General features: G+C 46.8%; 1 protein-coding gene across 2 annotated transcripts in view; it reads right to left on the bottom strand.

Annotated features, from left to right (window-relative positions):
* ADAMTS17 (ADAM metallopeptidase with thrombospondin type 1 motif 17) overlaps positions 1 to 14,411 on the bottom strand; it is a 365,163-nt gene that overhangs the window by 138,322 nt on the left and 212,430 nt on the right. For both annotated transcript variants that reach the window (XM_030931256.1, XM_030931257.1), the window contains one exon: positions 13,873 to 14,018. In XM_030931256.1, coding sequence (XP_030787116.1) covers positions 13,873 to 14,018 — 146 coding nt within the window. The remainder of the gene's footprint in view (positions 1 to 13,872; positions 14,019 to 14,411) is intronic.

Here is a 14,411-nt window from a genome sequence, read left to right as displayed (position 1 = left end):
CTTAAGTTTGCCAGCTCCTGGTTTACACAGATGTCTTGGAGAAAATATCCTGATGAGAAAGGCCCCTTTCATACTTCTGTCTACCTCATACACACCAGAAAACAGTTCCCTTCCCCAGGAGAAGAAGAGATCTAGAGAGATTAAACCTACTGGTGGCCCCATAGTGGGGCCCTGAGCTCTTCTGGTCTTCAAGTTAGGCAATAGCTAAACCTCTAGAAGGTTTATGGAATCTGAGAAAAGAGAGGCCTTGTGTTCTGCTTCCTGTCTAGAAAGCAAGGGAGGCATCAGTTTCAGAGAAATGATTGCTTGGTGTGTTTAGGCAGAAGGAGCCTCAGCAGCCTCCCCAGGAACCCTGGCCCAGGTACCACTGGCAGACAGAATGAATCAAATCCTGTGCCACGAAGCACAGTGTGGAAGGAGCAGAAAGGGGCTGGCCCCCAAGAGCTACATTTATCAGCAGGAAAAACATCACCCTGGCAATAAGTGAGTCCCCACAAGCGGGCGCCAGAGAAGGAACAAGAGAGGCAGCAGATGCAGCATGGCACAACGTTTCAGGCTGAACTAGGCCCACAAAACTCTATGCAGAGGTCCTAACCTCTGGTGCCTCAGAGTGCAACCAGATTTGGAAATAAGGCCAACAGGACACAGACAAAATTAGTTAAAATGAGGTTATACTAGAGTAGGTTGAGCCCCTAATCCAATATGAAGTGTCCTTATAAAAAGAGGACATCTGGAGGCGCACACACACACACACACACACACACACACACACACACACACAAAGGAAGAACACCATGAGAAGATGAAAGCAGAGACTGGGATAATCCTTCTATACTCCAAAGATTGCCAGCAAGCCACCAGAAGCTGGGAGAGAGGCCTGGAACAGATTCTCCCTCACATTGCTCAGGAGAAACCAACCCTGTCGACACCCTGATTTGGACTTCCAGCCTCCAGGATCGTACAATAACTTTCAGTTGTTGAAGCCACCTGGTTGGGGGTCCTTTGTTATGGCAGCCCCAGGAAACTAGGGAACCAGACAACACAGGGACCAGATGCTCCTCACGGAACTTAGATGCAGACTCAGAGAAAGCAGGGCAGACACTGATGTCATAAGGAACACAATATGAACTGGAAGGGAGTATAAAAATACAAATTAGGTGGGTTTGTAGAATAATAAAGGAAGCTACATTTCCTACACACTTGAGTATAGACTGCGATTGGTGAACATCATGTGATTAACTTCCTAAGTTGTTACTGAGTTTCCTTTAACGCTTCCGTTTCCTCCCTTTCCAGTAGCTGATTTCTCCAGTTTTACATCTGCCTAATCCACATACAACAATTACCTTTACCCCTGACAGTGAGGAGGTGGAGAGGGGATGTGATGTGATATGAGGTAAGAGAACTGGATCCAGAAGAAAGTGGGTCTGGAGGTGGAGCCCATGGGATATGACACGTGCCTTGGCACACCTCCCTCCAGATCTGCTTATGCTGCTGCTTCTCCCTGACAACTTCTCCAACAGGCAGTCTCTATGTGGCCCCTTATCTAGCTCACAGACCCCATAATCCCCACTTCCCACCTCCTAACCCTCTGTCCATCGTTGAGGTCACCTCCACCCTATTTTTCCTTCCTACCTAGAGCATCTCCAAATCTTGTTTGGGTTTCTGCTATGCTGCTTACCACCAACCTTATGAAATGGAGAGCTGTCTTCCTCCTGTTCCTCTTATTTGGAAGGATCTTATCTTCCAAATATCTGGGTTCTGTGTTCTCAGCAGAGAGCATTGCACAGGATGGTCTTCAATAAGTAGTAAACTGAGTTGAACTATATTATCAGAGCTTATCTTAAAATGACCAACAGAGGGAATGATGCCAGGAAAGAGAGCTGAGGAGGAAGCACCAGGAATCCATTTCTCCATCCACACAATAATCATACTGGCAAAAACTATCTGAAGAAACTATTGTGAAACTCTGCAGTCTACTTGAAAGCTTGCAGCTTCCAGGGGAAAGCCAGGTCAATTTCAGTTAATTTTGCTCAATTTCAGCCTTTAGTATGGTAACAGTTACTGCCCATCCTTCACCCCAAGGCAGGCAGCTATGTCTGTGCTCCTGGTGCAACTTTTCGGAGTCAGGGTGAGCAATAAGGACCATTTCTTCCAAATATCTGATTTCTGTGTTCTGACTGCTGATTGCTACTTTCAGTTGTTAAGGTGCAGATGCAGAAGATGGCTTACATTGTTGTAACCTCCACCAGGTGAAGTGGCTTCCAGGGGATTTCAAGGGGATTTCCCTCCATTTTCCTTTTAGGAGTCAGAAATTTAAGCACAAAGACATTTAAAAACAACTTCATCTAGGAGAACTTAGAAAGTCACCAGAAATTGCTAGGAAAAGATACAGCCTCAAACAAGACCTGATAAGACCTTAAGCTTTCACTTCAGGTTGATTCCTGATCCAGGGATACCACTAAATCATAAAACAAAACAAAACACCCTGGAGAAGCGGTAGAACCTATTTCTAGAGTTACCACATTCTAAGATTTGAATGTCTAGTTTTTAATGAAAACATCACAAGGCATACAAAGAAACAGGAAAGTATGGTTCATTCAAAAGAACAAAATATATTGGCAGAACCTGTCCCTGAGGAAATCCAGATGTTGGCCTTGCTAGACAAATACTTTAAAACAACTGTCTTAAATACAAAAAACTAGCCGGGCTTGGTGGCGGGCGCCTGTAGTCCCAGCTACTCGGGAGGCTGAGGCAGGAGAATGGCGTGAACCCGGGAGGCGGAGCTTGCAGTGAGCTGAGATCCGGCCACTGCACTCCAGCCTGGGCGACAGTGAGACTCCGTCTCAAAAAAAAAAAAAAAAAAAAAAAAAAAAAAAAAAAAAAGCTCAGGAACCTAATGAAGGCACAGATAGAGTCAGGAAGATAATCTGTAAACAAAATGGGAATATCAATAAAGATATGGAAATTAAGGAAACAAAGATAAATTTTGGAATTGAAAGTATAAGAACTGAAATGAAAAATCCACCAGTTCAGGGCAGATTTTAGCAGGCAGAAGAAAGAATTAGCAAACTTGAATATAGGACAATTGAAATTGCTGAGTCTGAGAAGTAAAAAGAAAAAAATGTAGAAAAGCAAGCAGAGATAATCTGTGGGACACCATCAAGTGGATCAATGTATGCACTATGCAAGTCTCAGGAGAAAAAAAGAGAGAAGGGGTTAGAGATTATTTGAAGACATAATGGCTGAAACTTTCCAAATGTGAAGAAAGACGTGACTCTATAAATCCAAGAAGCTTGAGAAATTCCAAGTAGGATACAAGGACCCATACTAAGACACATAATTAAACTGCCAAAAGACAAAGAGAGAACCTTGAAAGCACCAAGAGAAAAGTGACACATCCCATGCGAGGGATCTTCAACAAGATTATTAGCCAATTTCTCACCAGAAACCTTGAAGGCCAAAAAGAAGTGTGCTTACATATTTAAAGTGCCTAAGAACAGAACTGTCAACCAAGAATTCTATATCCATATAACTGTCCCTCAAAAATCAAGGTGGAAATTAAGACATTCCCAGATAAACAAAAAATGGAGAAAGTTTGTTACCACTAGACCTGCATTACAATAAATGCTAAAGGGAGTCCTTCAAGTTCAAACGAAAAGACACTAGATGTAACCTAAATGGAGAAGGAACAGGCTTTTCTCCCTGGTCCTGGTATGTGGCTTCTCTCAGCATGCTTCTTTAGTGGCCTGTGATGCATTCCACCTCCATGTGGGCAGCATTCTCCTTGTACTCCAATGGGTAGCTTCCAAGCACACCAACTTTTTGGATAGATTCCTATCCTGGTTTGAGATGCAGTTTCCTCCCTTGGAACCTTTCCCTCACACCCTAAGTGTGACTTCCCAGAGAGTGCCACCAGTACAGAACCTCTACAAGCCTCTCCCTCATTCAGTGGACCCCAGGTACACCCTCTCTAACAAGGTCCAAGGAATTTCATCCCTGGATGAAACTGTGGTAGCTGCTACTGTCTGTCCTTCACAGTAGCTGTGTGTGGGTCCCTGTCATACAGATCTGTTCCTTCCTTGGGTGCTCTGCCTCAGACCTAAAGACACTGGATGCTACCTGTATCTTGTTTTCCTGTATTCCTTAGAGGTCTCTTTACCTCTTAGTAAGTTCCCATTACTCCAACCACCTGTTACAGCTAATATTTCCTTAAACTTCCCCTGATTAAAAAATATGACCAAAGGAATTGATTTTCTTCAGTTTTATTTAAGTCATTATTTTGAACAACATGAGAAAGGAGAGAAGTAATCCACTAGGTGCATGATTTGCTACCTAAATAATCCCCAATTGCTATGTGGCAGGACCCTGCATGCGGTCCTTCATTTTTATGACTGTCTCTATAACACAGGGCCTCTACAGTTACATTAGTGAGGGCCTCCTGCATGTGCAGCTGACCTCTGAACAATGTGGGGGTTAGAAATGCTGACCCTTCACATGTAGAAAATCCACAACTTTTAACACCCCAAAAGCTTAACTATTAATAGACTATTATTGACTGGAAGTCTTACTGATCACATAAATTAACATGTTTTGTAGGTTATATGTATTTCATACTATATTCTTATAGTAAAGTCAGCTAGAGAAAAGGTTAAGAAAATCATAAGGAAGAGAAAATATATTTCCTACTCAGTAAGTGGAAGTGGATCATCATAAAGGCCTTCATCCTTATCATCTTCACATTAAGCAGGCTGAGGAAGAGGAGGGGTGGTCTTGCTGTCTCAGGAGCAGCAGAGACAGAATAAAACCCATGTATAAGTGGACCTGCACAGTTCACACCCATGTTGTTCAAGAGTAAACTGTACATTGGTCCTGAGACAACAGAAAGGGGCACCCTCCATCTGTGGCATAGAGAAGACAGAAGGAGAATCCTTGTGGGGGAGGGTATGGCTAGCAGAGTTTCCACAGATGGCTTCCTGACACAAGTTCTGGGGGAGGACTCGAAGGAGACCCCAACTTTCCCAAGGACCCCACACTGGGCTGGGTGGATGGAGCTTAGATTGTGTGGACATGGGGGCTTCAGGAGACAGTGTGTGGGGCCAGCAAGTGCAGCAGGGGACCAAATCCCCAGAAGCAAATGGAGAAACCACTCTCACACAGTCAGTCTCAGGAGCAGAGGGCAGGGCTCTTATTCACTCTGGAAGTTGCTCTGAGCTACACAGTAAGGAGAAAAACAAAACACATCTAGGGAGACTAAAATGACAGAAAGCCAGCTTGGCATGGCTAAAATAAAGAACAGTTAATATAAGAAATTCATAATAGAGTTATCCCTTCCTAGGAGCTGAAGGTGGGTCTGGTCTTTCCCTCAGCCTCTCCTGTGAGGGCAGGAAGGCGCAGGCCTGCCGGGCTCCATTGCAAGGCTCTGAGGTCCCATGAGGCCTCCAGGGGAAAGCCAGCAAGTTGCAATCTCATCCTGAAATGAGGACTGATCCCTGAGGACCGGGAAGAAACTTCAAGGAAAGAGGCACTTTCACATAAACAGTGATCATAAAACAGCCAACATGCCCAGAGGGCTCCCACTTTGCTGGCCCTTCTAACCATTACTTAATTAAATCCACACACAGAATCAGAAGGTGCTCCTGACTGCATTCTTTGGGTGAGGAAACCAACGCTCCAACAGGCGACATAACCACTTGGCTGACAAGCAAGAGGTGGAGAGAAGAAATGTAGCGTGCAAGAGCTCCTGAACCCAGCAGGAACAGGCGCCCTGCCTCTGGAAGGGGCTGCCCACTGGCCACCACGAGGCCTGAAGGACAGCCTGACTCACTGACCAGTCATCGGGGTGTGATGAGTTTTTAAATTTGAATTTTTACTATCAATCAACAGTTTCTAGTTTTTCTGTTCTAGGACTTTTTTTTTTTCTTGACAGAGTCTTGCTCTGTCATCTAGGCTGGAGTGCAGTGGTAAGATCTCAGCTCACTGCAACCTCCACCTCCTGGGTTCAAGCGATTCTTGTGCCTCAGCCTCCTGAGTAGCTAAGATTACAGGTGTGTGCCACCATGCCCAGCTAATTTTTTTGTATTTTTAGTAGAGATGGGGTCTCGCCATATTGGCCAGGCTGGTCATGAACTCCTGGCCTCAGGTGATCCAGCCACCTTGGCATCCCAAAGTGCTGGGATTACAGGCATGAGCCACTGTGCCAGGCCTGTTCTAGGACTCCTAAACATGAATGAAATAGAAGCTTAGATACAAAACCAAATGGCTTGTGTGAGTACTTCACAGGAAAAGGATATTCAAATGGAAATAAGGAAACAGATGGATGTTCAGCCTCACTGTTGATGATGAAAGTACCAATTCCCTAGCCAGTTACGGCTACACACGCCTCAGAATGGCCAAAACCAGAGAGAATTACTGACAACACCGGCATCAGTGGAGACATGGGGCAAGTAGAAAGCCACCACAGCCACGGCAATGGAGATGGCACTGCCATTCTGCAAAGCTGGCAGCTGTTATGTAGTCACACATGCGCACCCCAGGGGCCAGCAACTGCCCTCCTACTGCACCGACACATATCTGCACGTGCACCCCAACACACATGCTCAACCGTGAGGAGCAATACTGTGCACAGAGCTGTGTTTCTTTGTATATTCTACCTTCATAAGTTTGTTTAAAAATAAGCAAAAGAGTAAGGTAGAGAGGCTTTGGTGAGAAACTGAAAGTGTGGAGAGAAAGGAGAGCTCTACTGCAAATTTTCCCAAGCGCCTGCAGAACAAGGACCATCTCCTGCTGAGGTGGTCCTCAGTGCCTTGACAGACACAAGCACAGAGCCGAGAAGGTTTGCTGAGATCAACAGGATCACATGGCAGAACATTTGTCCCTTTCTTTGAGAGTGGATGGACAGGTGGAATCGAGATAGGCTGGAAGAGAAAGATGCCACTTTTTATTTTCAGGTTTGCTGTATTAAATGAAGACAGACCAGAAGATAAAGTCATAACAGCAGTTTGGACCAGCTTCACCATCCAGAGACACAGGGCGCTCAGTAGAAAGCTGGTAGTTCTGGCCTCTCCCCTGGTAGCCCCTGGCTCTGTGAGCTCTGAGAAGGGAGCAGGGCAAAGCCATATGGTTTCAGAAGGGCTGCCGAGCTGCTAACGCACCCTCACGGCAGCAGACATCCCAGTTTTAAGGCCTCCTCTGAAAGGTGTCCAAGTAACACATGTAACTTATGCTTCAGTGTAGATACTTGAATTTTTAAAAATTATCCATATGAATGCCAGGTCACTGGCATATCGAAAGCACACAGATGGGGTTTCACTGTGGAAGCAAAAACCAATTACAGGCACATAACTTTACACCAGCTGTCCTCCCACCGTCTTAGCAGGCTAGCTGCCTTCCTCTCCCTTTCTGGTGCACATGGGCTGCATCTCATGGTGACCCTGCTGTGTCCCAGCTCCCTACTCCACTCGCCTGCCCGCGCTGCACCCGCTGGGATGCAGTTGGCTTTTCACACAAGTGCATCTGAGCCTTTCTCTCCCCTCCCTCCCCAGCCCTTCCCTGCACACAAACTGTCCAGGGGTAACAGAAGGTGAATTAGAGATGCATTTTCTACCTTGTAATCTTTTGACGTAACTCCCACCAACAGCAACATAAATTATGACAGGAAAGGACGGACCTAGGAAGCTGGTTTGGAAACACGGATGGTCCCTAAGGCCTCCACATCAGCTAGCAAAAAATAAAAATTCCGAGAGCTGTGAAGACCAAGACTAAAAAAAATAATTGTGTGTGGGGGGACTCTCTTGCCGGTATTTTTGGACAGTGAATAAACCAGCTGCAGAAGACAGGGAGTGGAGCCAGGAATATAAAGTGAAGGGGGTGAGGAGGGGGTCGTGGGAGCGTTCCAAGCCTGAGACCTACATAGCAGTGAGATTGGGACATCCTTGTGAAATCTCGAGGCAGTAGGCCTGGTGATTTAAGGAGTGAGATGGGGAGAGGACATTGTTTTCGTCAGAGCTTGGCTCTGAGGCCCTCCCTGGTCAGCTGTGCTTTGTAACAATCACCACATCAGGGCATCCTGCAGAAGCACACTGGAGGCTGCAGCCTGGACTTCATAAAAACATGCCCACGTCCTGCGTCGCTTTGGGAAGCCCCCGAGACGGTTGCTAATCCACCCACCTGAGGCCTGTCCCGCCTCGTCCCATTCACCTGGGCTGGATCCATGGATGCGAGAGACTCCATAGAAAACTACATGGGAAAAAGGAGCATGTTGTTTTCATTTACAACAGAAAACAGAGCTATACTGTCACTGCGAAAGATTGAACAGACTACCAATATTTTAAGAGCAAAAAGGTATCACTTCTCTTACTGGGGAAAACCAAGGCTGGGTTCTGTGTTGAAGCTTGTTCTCAAGGTGATGCCGAGAACCCCAGGCTGTGAGCTGTTGCCTTGCTGGAGAAGGGCAGGCACAACAGGTGACAGATGGGCCTCATGTGGCCATTCATAGCAACTGGGCCTCAGTGAGGGGAGATGATACAAGGGAATGAGGCCTACCTGGTGGTCTGCCACTTTTGGCCTAATCGTTTATGATCACCTTTGTGTCTCAGTGAAAAAATGATATTAGGGATGTGTTTTGGAGGCACTGGTATTGCAGAGAGATTGGTTTTCCTGGGCAAGTGCATGTCCAGGCAGGAAGGCGGTGAGCACATTTTATGGAGTGGCCACTCTGCTGGAGGCACAGAAGGCAGCATGGTGTCCAAACAGGTGTGGCCTGTTCTGGGCCTGCACAGAGCTTAGCTCAAAGGCCAGTGGGGAGAACATAGTCAAAACAAGTGAGCAAATACATAACAACAATAACAGCTGTTATAACACCTGTAATGCAAGGAAGAGGTGCTGAGGGAGAGTTAAGCAGCACCCCATTTTAAGCAGGGTGTCATGGACAAAGACCTCTTGAGAAGACATTTACATTAAAACCCAAGGAAGGGCAAAGGCAAGTTAAGGAAAGGGAAGACAGCAGCACTGAGGAGGGTCCTGGGGTTGGAATGTTGTGGCTGAGAGCACAAAGGAGGCTTCGAGGCTGCAGGGGGCTGAATGGTGGGTGCCCTCGCCCTCAAAAGATAGGTCCACTTGGAACCGGCAAATGAGACCTTATTTGGCAAAAGGGTCTTGGCAGACATAATTAAGCTAAGGATCTGGAGATGAGACCATCCTGGATTCGGGTGGGCCCTAAATTCAATGACAAGTGTTCTTCTAAGGGAAGAAAAGGTGAGAGTACACACAGAGAACAGACCATGTGAAGTCAGAGGCAGAGATGGAGGTGATGTGCCTCCAAGCCAGGGAAGGCCAAGGGTTGCCTGGAGCCACAAAATGGATTCACCTTTGGAGTTTCAAGAAGGAAGCAGCTGTGATGACACCTTGATTTTGGACTTCTCGTTTCTAGAACTGGGCTCCAAACCTGGCCAGCCACTGCCTTGTTGTGTGACTTTGGGCAAGTTACCAAACTTCAATATGATTCTATTTTTTTTTGAGATGGAGTCCCACTCTGGCGCCCAGGCTGGAGTGCAGTGGTGTAATCTCGGCTCACAGCAAACTCAACCTCCCAGGGTTCAAGTGATTCTCCTGCCTCAGCCTCCTGAGTAGCTGGGATTACAGGCACGTGCCACCGCATCTGGCTAATTTTCGTACTTTTAGTAGAGACAGGGTTTCACTATGTTGGCCAGGCTGGTCTTGAACTCCTGACCTTAGGTGATCCATCCGCCTCAGTCTCCCAAAGTGCTGGAATTACAGGCGTCAGCCACTGGGCCCAGCCCCGATTCAGTTTTTTTTTTTTTTTTCTGTACAATGAAGATAAAAATAATACCTCTCCCATAGGGCTGCATTCAATGATTTCCTACATAAAAGCCTAAGAGAACCCGGCGCATGGTGCGGGTCTGCTGCATTCACCACCCTTCTCATGACCAGACGTGGAAGAAGCAGAAAGGATGTAAGAGGAAGCTGCACGTACTCAAGGGCTTTGGACTAAAGCAATGCAAGGATGGTGGTGCTATTTACTGAGAGGGGAGATGTGGGCTAGGAGTAGAGGTCCCAGTTTAGAAAGGGTCCTGTTTGAAGTGTCTGGGAGAAAACCAAGAGGAGTTGGTGGGACTGCACCCCTTGTGGGTAGGCAGGGATTTTATCTGTCTTTGCTTCTTACTGTAGGCCCACACCTAGCAGAGTTCAGGCCCTGGCATGGTTTACTGAAGGCTTCACGTTGGAAAGGCTTCACCGGGAAGGGGTGTGCGGCTGGGAGGAGTGAGAACACTGCAGGCTCTTTCTGTTCCTTCTGCCATTGCCCTGCCCCACAGGACGATGCTGCTCGACAACAGAGATTGGACGTGAAGGTGCATCAATGACTGTAACAATCTGATGTGCTGAGACCCACAAACCCTCAGGTGCCTGTGTACCGAGGCCCTGCAAATTATCCCATTCCTCAATGATAAAATACAGGAAAAAGCAAGGGAAGGAACAGCCACGACTATCATGGCAAGGGAGAGGGAGGACCTGATGAAGAAGAGAAGAGAGATTTTGACAACTTTGTGATTTACAGAACAGCCTCTCTCCTGGGGCCATGGGACCTGGAGGAATGGGGTGAGAATCCCAATGCTACACACCTCATGGCAGGGCAGGCCAGTGAGAGTATATTAATGCAGCTGTCTGAACTGGGCGGTGTTTAGGATCCTCCCAGAGCAAAATGCCCCTGGGGTATCCCAGAGCAACCACGGGAGGCGGGTAGGGCAGGAAGCAGTTCAGATGGTGAAAGCGGTCCTTCGGGCTACCAATGCAGGGGAAACCCTAGCTAATATCATCCCCAAAAAGCAGACCACACCAGTTCCCTTCAAAGAGGCACCTACGGCATTTGCATAGTGTTGATAACTTCTTATTCTTGTAAGTGTTGCCTTTGCCTGAAGACAATTTAAATGTTGACAGTCTCAGGACACTGGGTCCTTCAGGCATCGGAGGTTCTGATATCCTCCTGCTATGATGTTTACTGGGTGTCACCTGTTATGAGATAAGACACATAATGTGCCAAGAAGATCGGTCTTCCACTAGACCCCACAAACTCCAATCACAAACGTGGAACACCCATGACAACCACAACCCCTACCAGTTTCTCTCTGCACTTAACAAAGCCTTAGGCAGGGAAGGGCAACTGGTCCCATCCCTGTTCTTCCATCAGTGCTAATAATAAGAGGGGCTGCTTATTAAATACACAGCAAGGATTTTCTGTGCATTCCTGTGAATTCTTCCAAGTTTTAGATGAAGAGACAAGTACCAGCTGTCAGTGCTGTAAGAAGTCATGCTGGTGGCCAGGCACGGTGGCTTACACCTGTAATCCCAGCACTTTGGGAGGCCGAGGTGGGCGGATCACCTGAGGTCTGGAGTTTGAGACCAGCCTGACCAACATGGAGGAACTCCGTCTCTACTAAAATTACAACAAAACTAGTCAAGTGTGGTGGCGCATGGCTATAATCCCAGATACTCGGGAGGCTGAGGCAGGAGAATTGCTTGAACCCAGGAGGTGGAGGCTGTGATGAGCTGAGACTGTGCTATTGCACTCCAGCCTGGGCAACAAGAGCGAAACTCCATCTCAAAAAAAAAAAAGTTGTGCTGGGATTTGAAGATCTGTCTGTCCTGGCTTCGAAGCCTGGCTCTTCCCACTCTACCATGTCAGCGCCCTCTAATGGATGGAACGAAGGCCAGGGAACAGAAGGGTCTTGAAGTCACATGACCATTAACCAACAAGGTCAGGCCCAAAGCCAAGACTCCAAACCCAACCCTCTCTTCATGGGGCCAAAGGTCAAACTATTAACTTCAACATAGAGTAATGCAAAAACTGCAACCACTTTCCATTAATTTCTCACCATTTAGCTAAACAGGGTTTCTAATCATCTACCCATCTGTGCCTTTAATTAAGAAGTCATTCCTGGGTGGCTCACGCCTGTAATCCCAGCATTTTGGGAGGCCAAGGTGGGCGGATCACGTGAGGTCAGGAGTTCGAGACCAGCCTGGCAACATGGCGTAACCCCATCTCTACTAAAAATACAAAAATTAGTTGGGAGTTGTGGCGCTCTCCTGTAATCCAAGCTACTTGGGAGGCTGAGGCAGGAGAATCACTTGAACCAGGGAGGCAGAGGTTGCAGAGAGCCGAGATTGCACCACTGCATGCCAGCCTGGGTGACAGAGTGAGGTTCCATCTCAAAAAAAAAAAAGAAGTCATTCCTAACAGACTAAACACCTACTATGTGCCCGACACTCTGCTGGGTGCTAGAGGGAAATGTTTTAATAAGACATAATTAATACCTAATGCCAATTCTTATAACATTGCTGGAAAAATGGTGTTCCTGTCACTGACTAAACTAGGAACATCAGTCTTCCTTTAATCCAGAGGTTCCAACATTGGCTGCTGTTGGAGTCACCTGGGAGATAAAATATCCAATTCCTGGGTCCCACCCTTAGTGTTCTGCGATTTGATCAGTCTAGGGTATGACCTGGGCATCAGGATTTTTAAACACAAGAGGCATTTGCTAATTATCCATCAACAGGACTTAATTGTGGAGATTTCTTTATAGTCATTATTTAGAACTTGCTCATTTTCAAAATTGATGTGATGCAACTGCTGACACACAAGGCACAAAACAGATCATTAAAAGAAATGGTAAGAAATGGGAAGCTGCATTTGACACAGCAGTCCCATTACTGGGTATATATCCAAGGATTATAAATCATTCTACCATAAAGACACATGCACATGTATGTTTACTGTGGCACTATTCACAATAGCAAAGACTTGGAACCAACCCAAATGTCCATCAATGATAGACTGGATTAAGAAAATGTGGCACAAATACACCATGGAATACTATGCAGCCATAAAAAAGGATGGGTTCATGTCCTTTGCAGGGACATGGATGAAGCTGGAAACCATCATTCTCAACAAACTAACACAAGAACAGAAAACCAAACACTGCATGTTCTCACTCATAAGTGGGAGCTGAACAATGAGATCACATGGACACAGGGAAGGAAACATCACACACCGGGGCCTGTCAGGGGTTGAGGGGCTGGGGGAGGGATAGCATTAGGATAATTACCTAATCCAGATGACGGGTCGATGGGTGCAGCAAACCACCATGGCACGTGTATACCTATGGAACAAACCTGCACGTTCTGCATGTGTACCCCAGAACTTCAAGTATAAAAAAAAAAAAAAAAGAAAGAAATGGGAAACTTCAAGAAGATAAGGGAAAAATCTGTGGTGATGGAATTATCGTCATTGAGCCCAAAATTGATCCCTGAGTTTTGTGGAACAAATGTACAAAGGTGAACAGGAAAGGTCATGGTGTCATTAGAGTCAATAAAAAGAAGCTAAAGAGAAAAAAACTAAAACATTGCTTTTCTAATAGTTATAGGAAGATCCATGAAAAATACTAGGATGAAGAAGACAGCTGAACCCAGATACTCTGAGAGTCATGAACCACCAGGCTGCTCCCACTTCAGCAGACAGCCAATGTGGAATGACCCCAGACTTGGTAAACCACGAGGCAGGCAGGAGGAACTGTAATACAGCTGTCTCCGAAAATCTTTCCACTGGGGCCCAGGGAAGGAATGAGGGAGTCAGCTCACCCCAGAGTCTACCGTATTCATGTTCACAGAAAGAGCAATTTAAGCTGAGATATCATTTGACACACACGAGGCCCCTGCACCCTGGACCTTGGCTTGGTTTCATCTTTCTTATCTTCTGATGCTCAGCGGGAGACAGACCCCGCTTTGTGTGAGGCAGCAAGAGCTGCAGTTGGGAAACTCCAGTCGTGGCTCGTTGGGGTATGGCTGGTCAGGGGGACTTACGGGGGGTTGTCACATTTCCTCTGCCGGAAACGGGCTCCCGTCCCACATGTTCGGCTGCACATGCTCCAGGCGCCCCACGGGCTCCAGTCTCCGTCCACATGCTCCGGAATGGGTGTCTTGCTCACGCACTCCCCCGCGCGGCACCACTGAAACACAGCGGGGAGGGCCAGGGCCCAGGCACTCAGCAGAGCTGCTCACTGCAGCCCACCAGGCCCCAAAATGCCACACTGCCAAAAACCCATTTTCTAAATTTACACAAAAGTACAGTATGTTTCAGGGTTTGCATGTTTGCTAATTTTAGTGACATGCCTTACTTACTCAAGCTGACACTCATAGCCCTGTAGGGTTTGGATTTTGCCCTAAACTTTCAGATGGATGTGCTCCATTGGGATTTTCTAAATCCCAGGAAAAGGATTAATCTACATGGCTCATGAAGAGACCTGGGCTTCTGCAAACTTTGCTTGACATGAGTGCGTTTCTCGCTGAGAGGTGGCATGCCCCAGCTGAGGTTCTGAACTTGAGAGTTGGGTTTGTTGCTT

Source organism: Rhinopithecus roxellana, chromosome 5 (genome assembly GCF_007565055.1).
Source record: "Rhinopithecus roxellana isolate Shanxi Qingling chromosome 5, ASM756505v1, whole genome shotgun sequence".
Classification (NCBI taxonomy): domain Eukaryota; kingdom Metazoa; phylum Chordata; class Mammalia; order Primates; family Cercopithecidae; genus Rhinopithecus; species Rhinopithecus roxellana.
The sequence above is the reverse complement of the archived record's forward strand: the minus strand, read 5'-3'. Positions and strand labels throughout refer to the sequence as shown.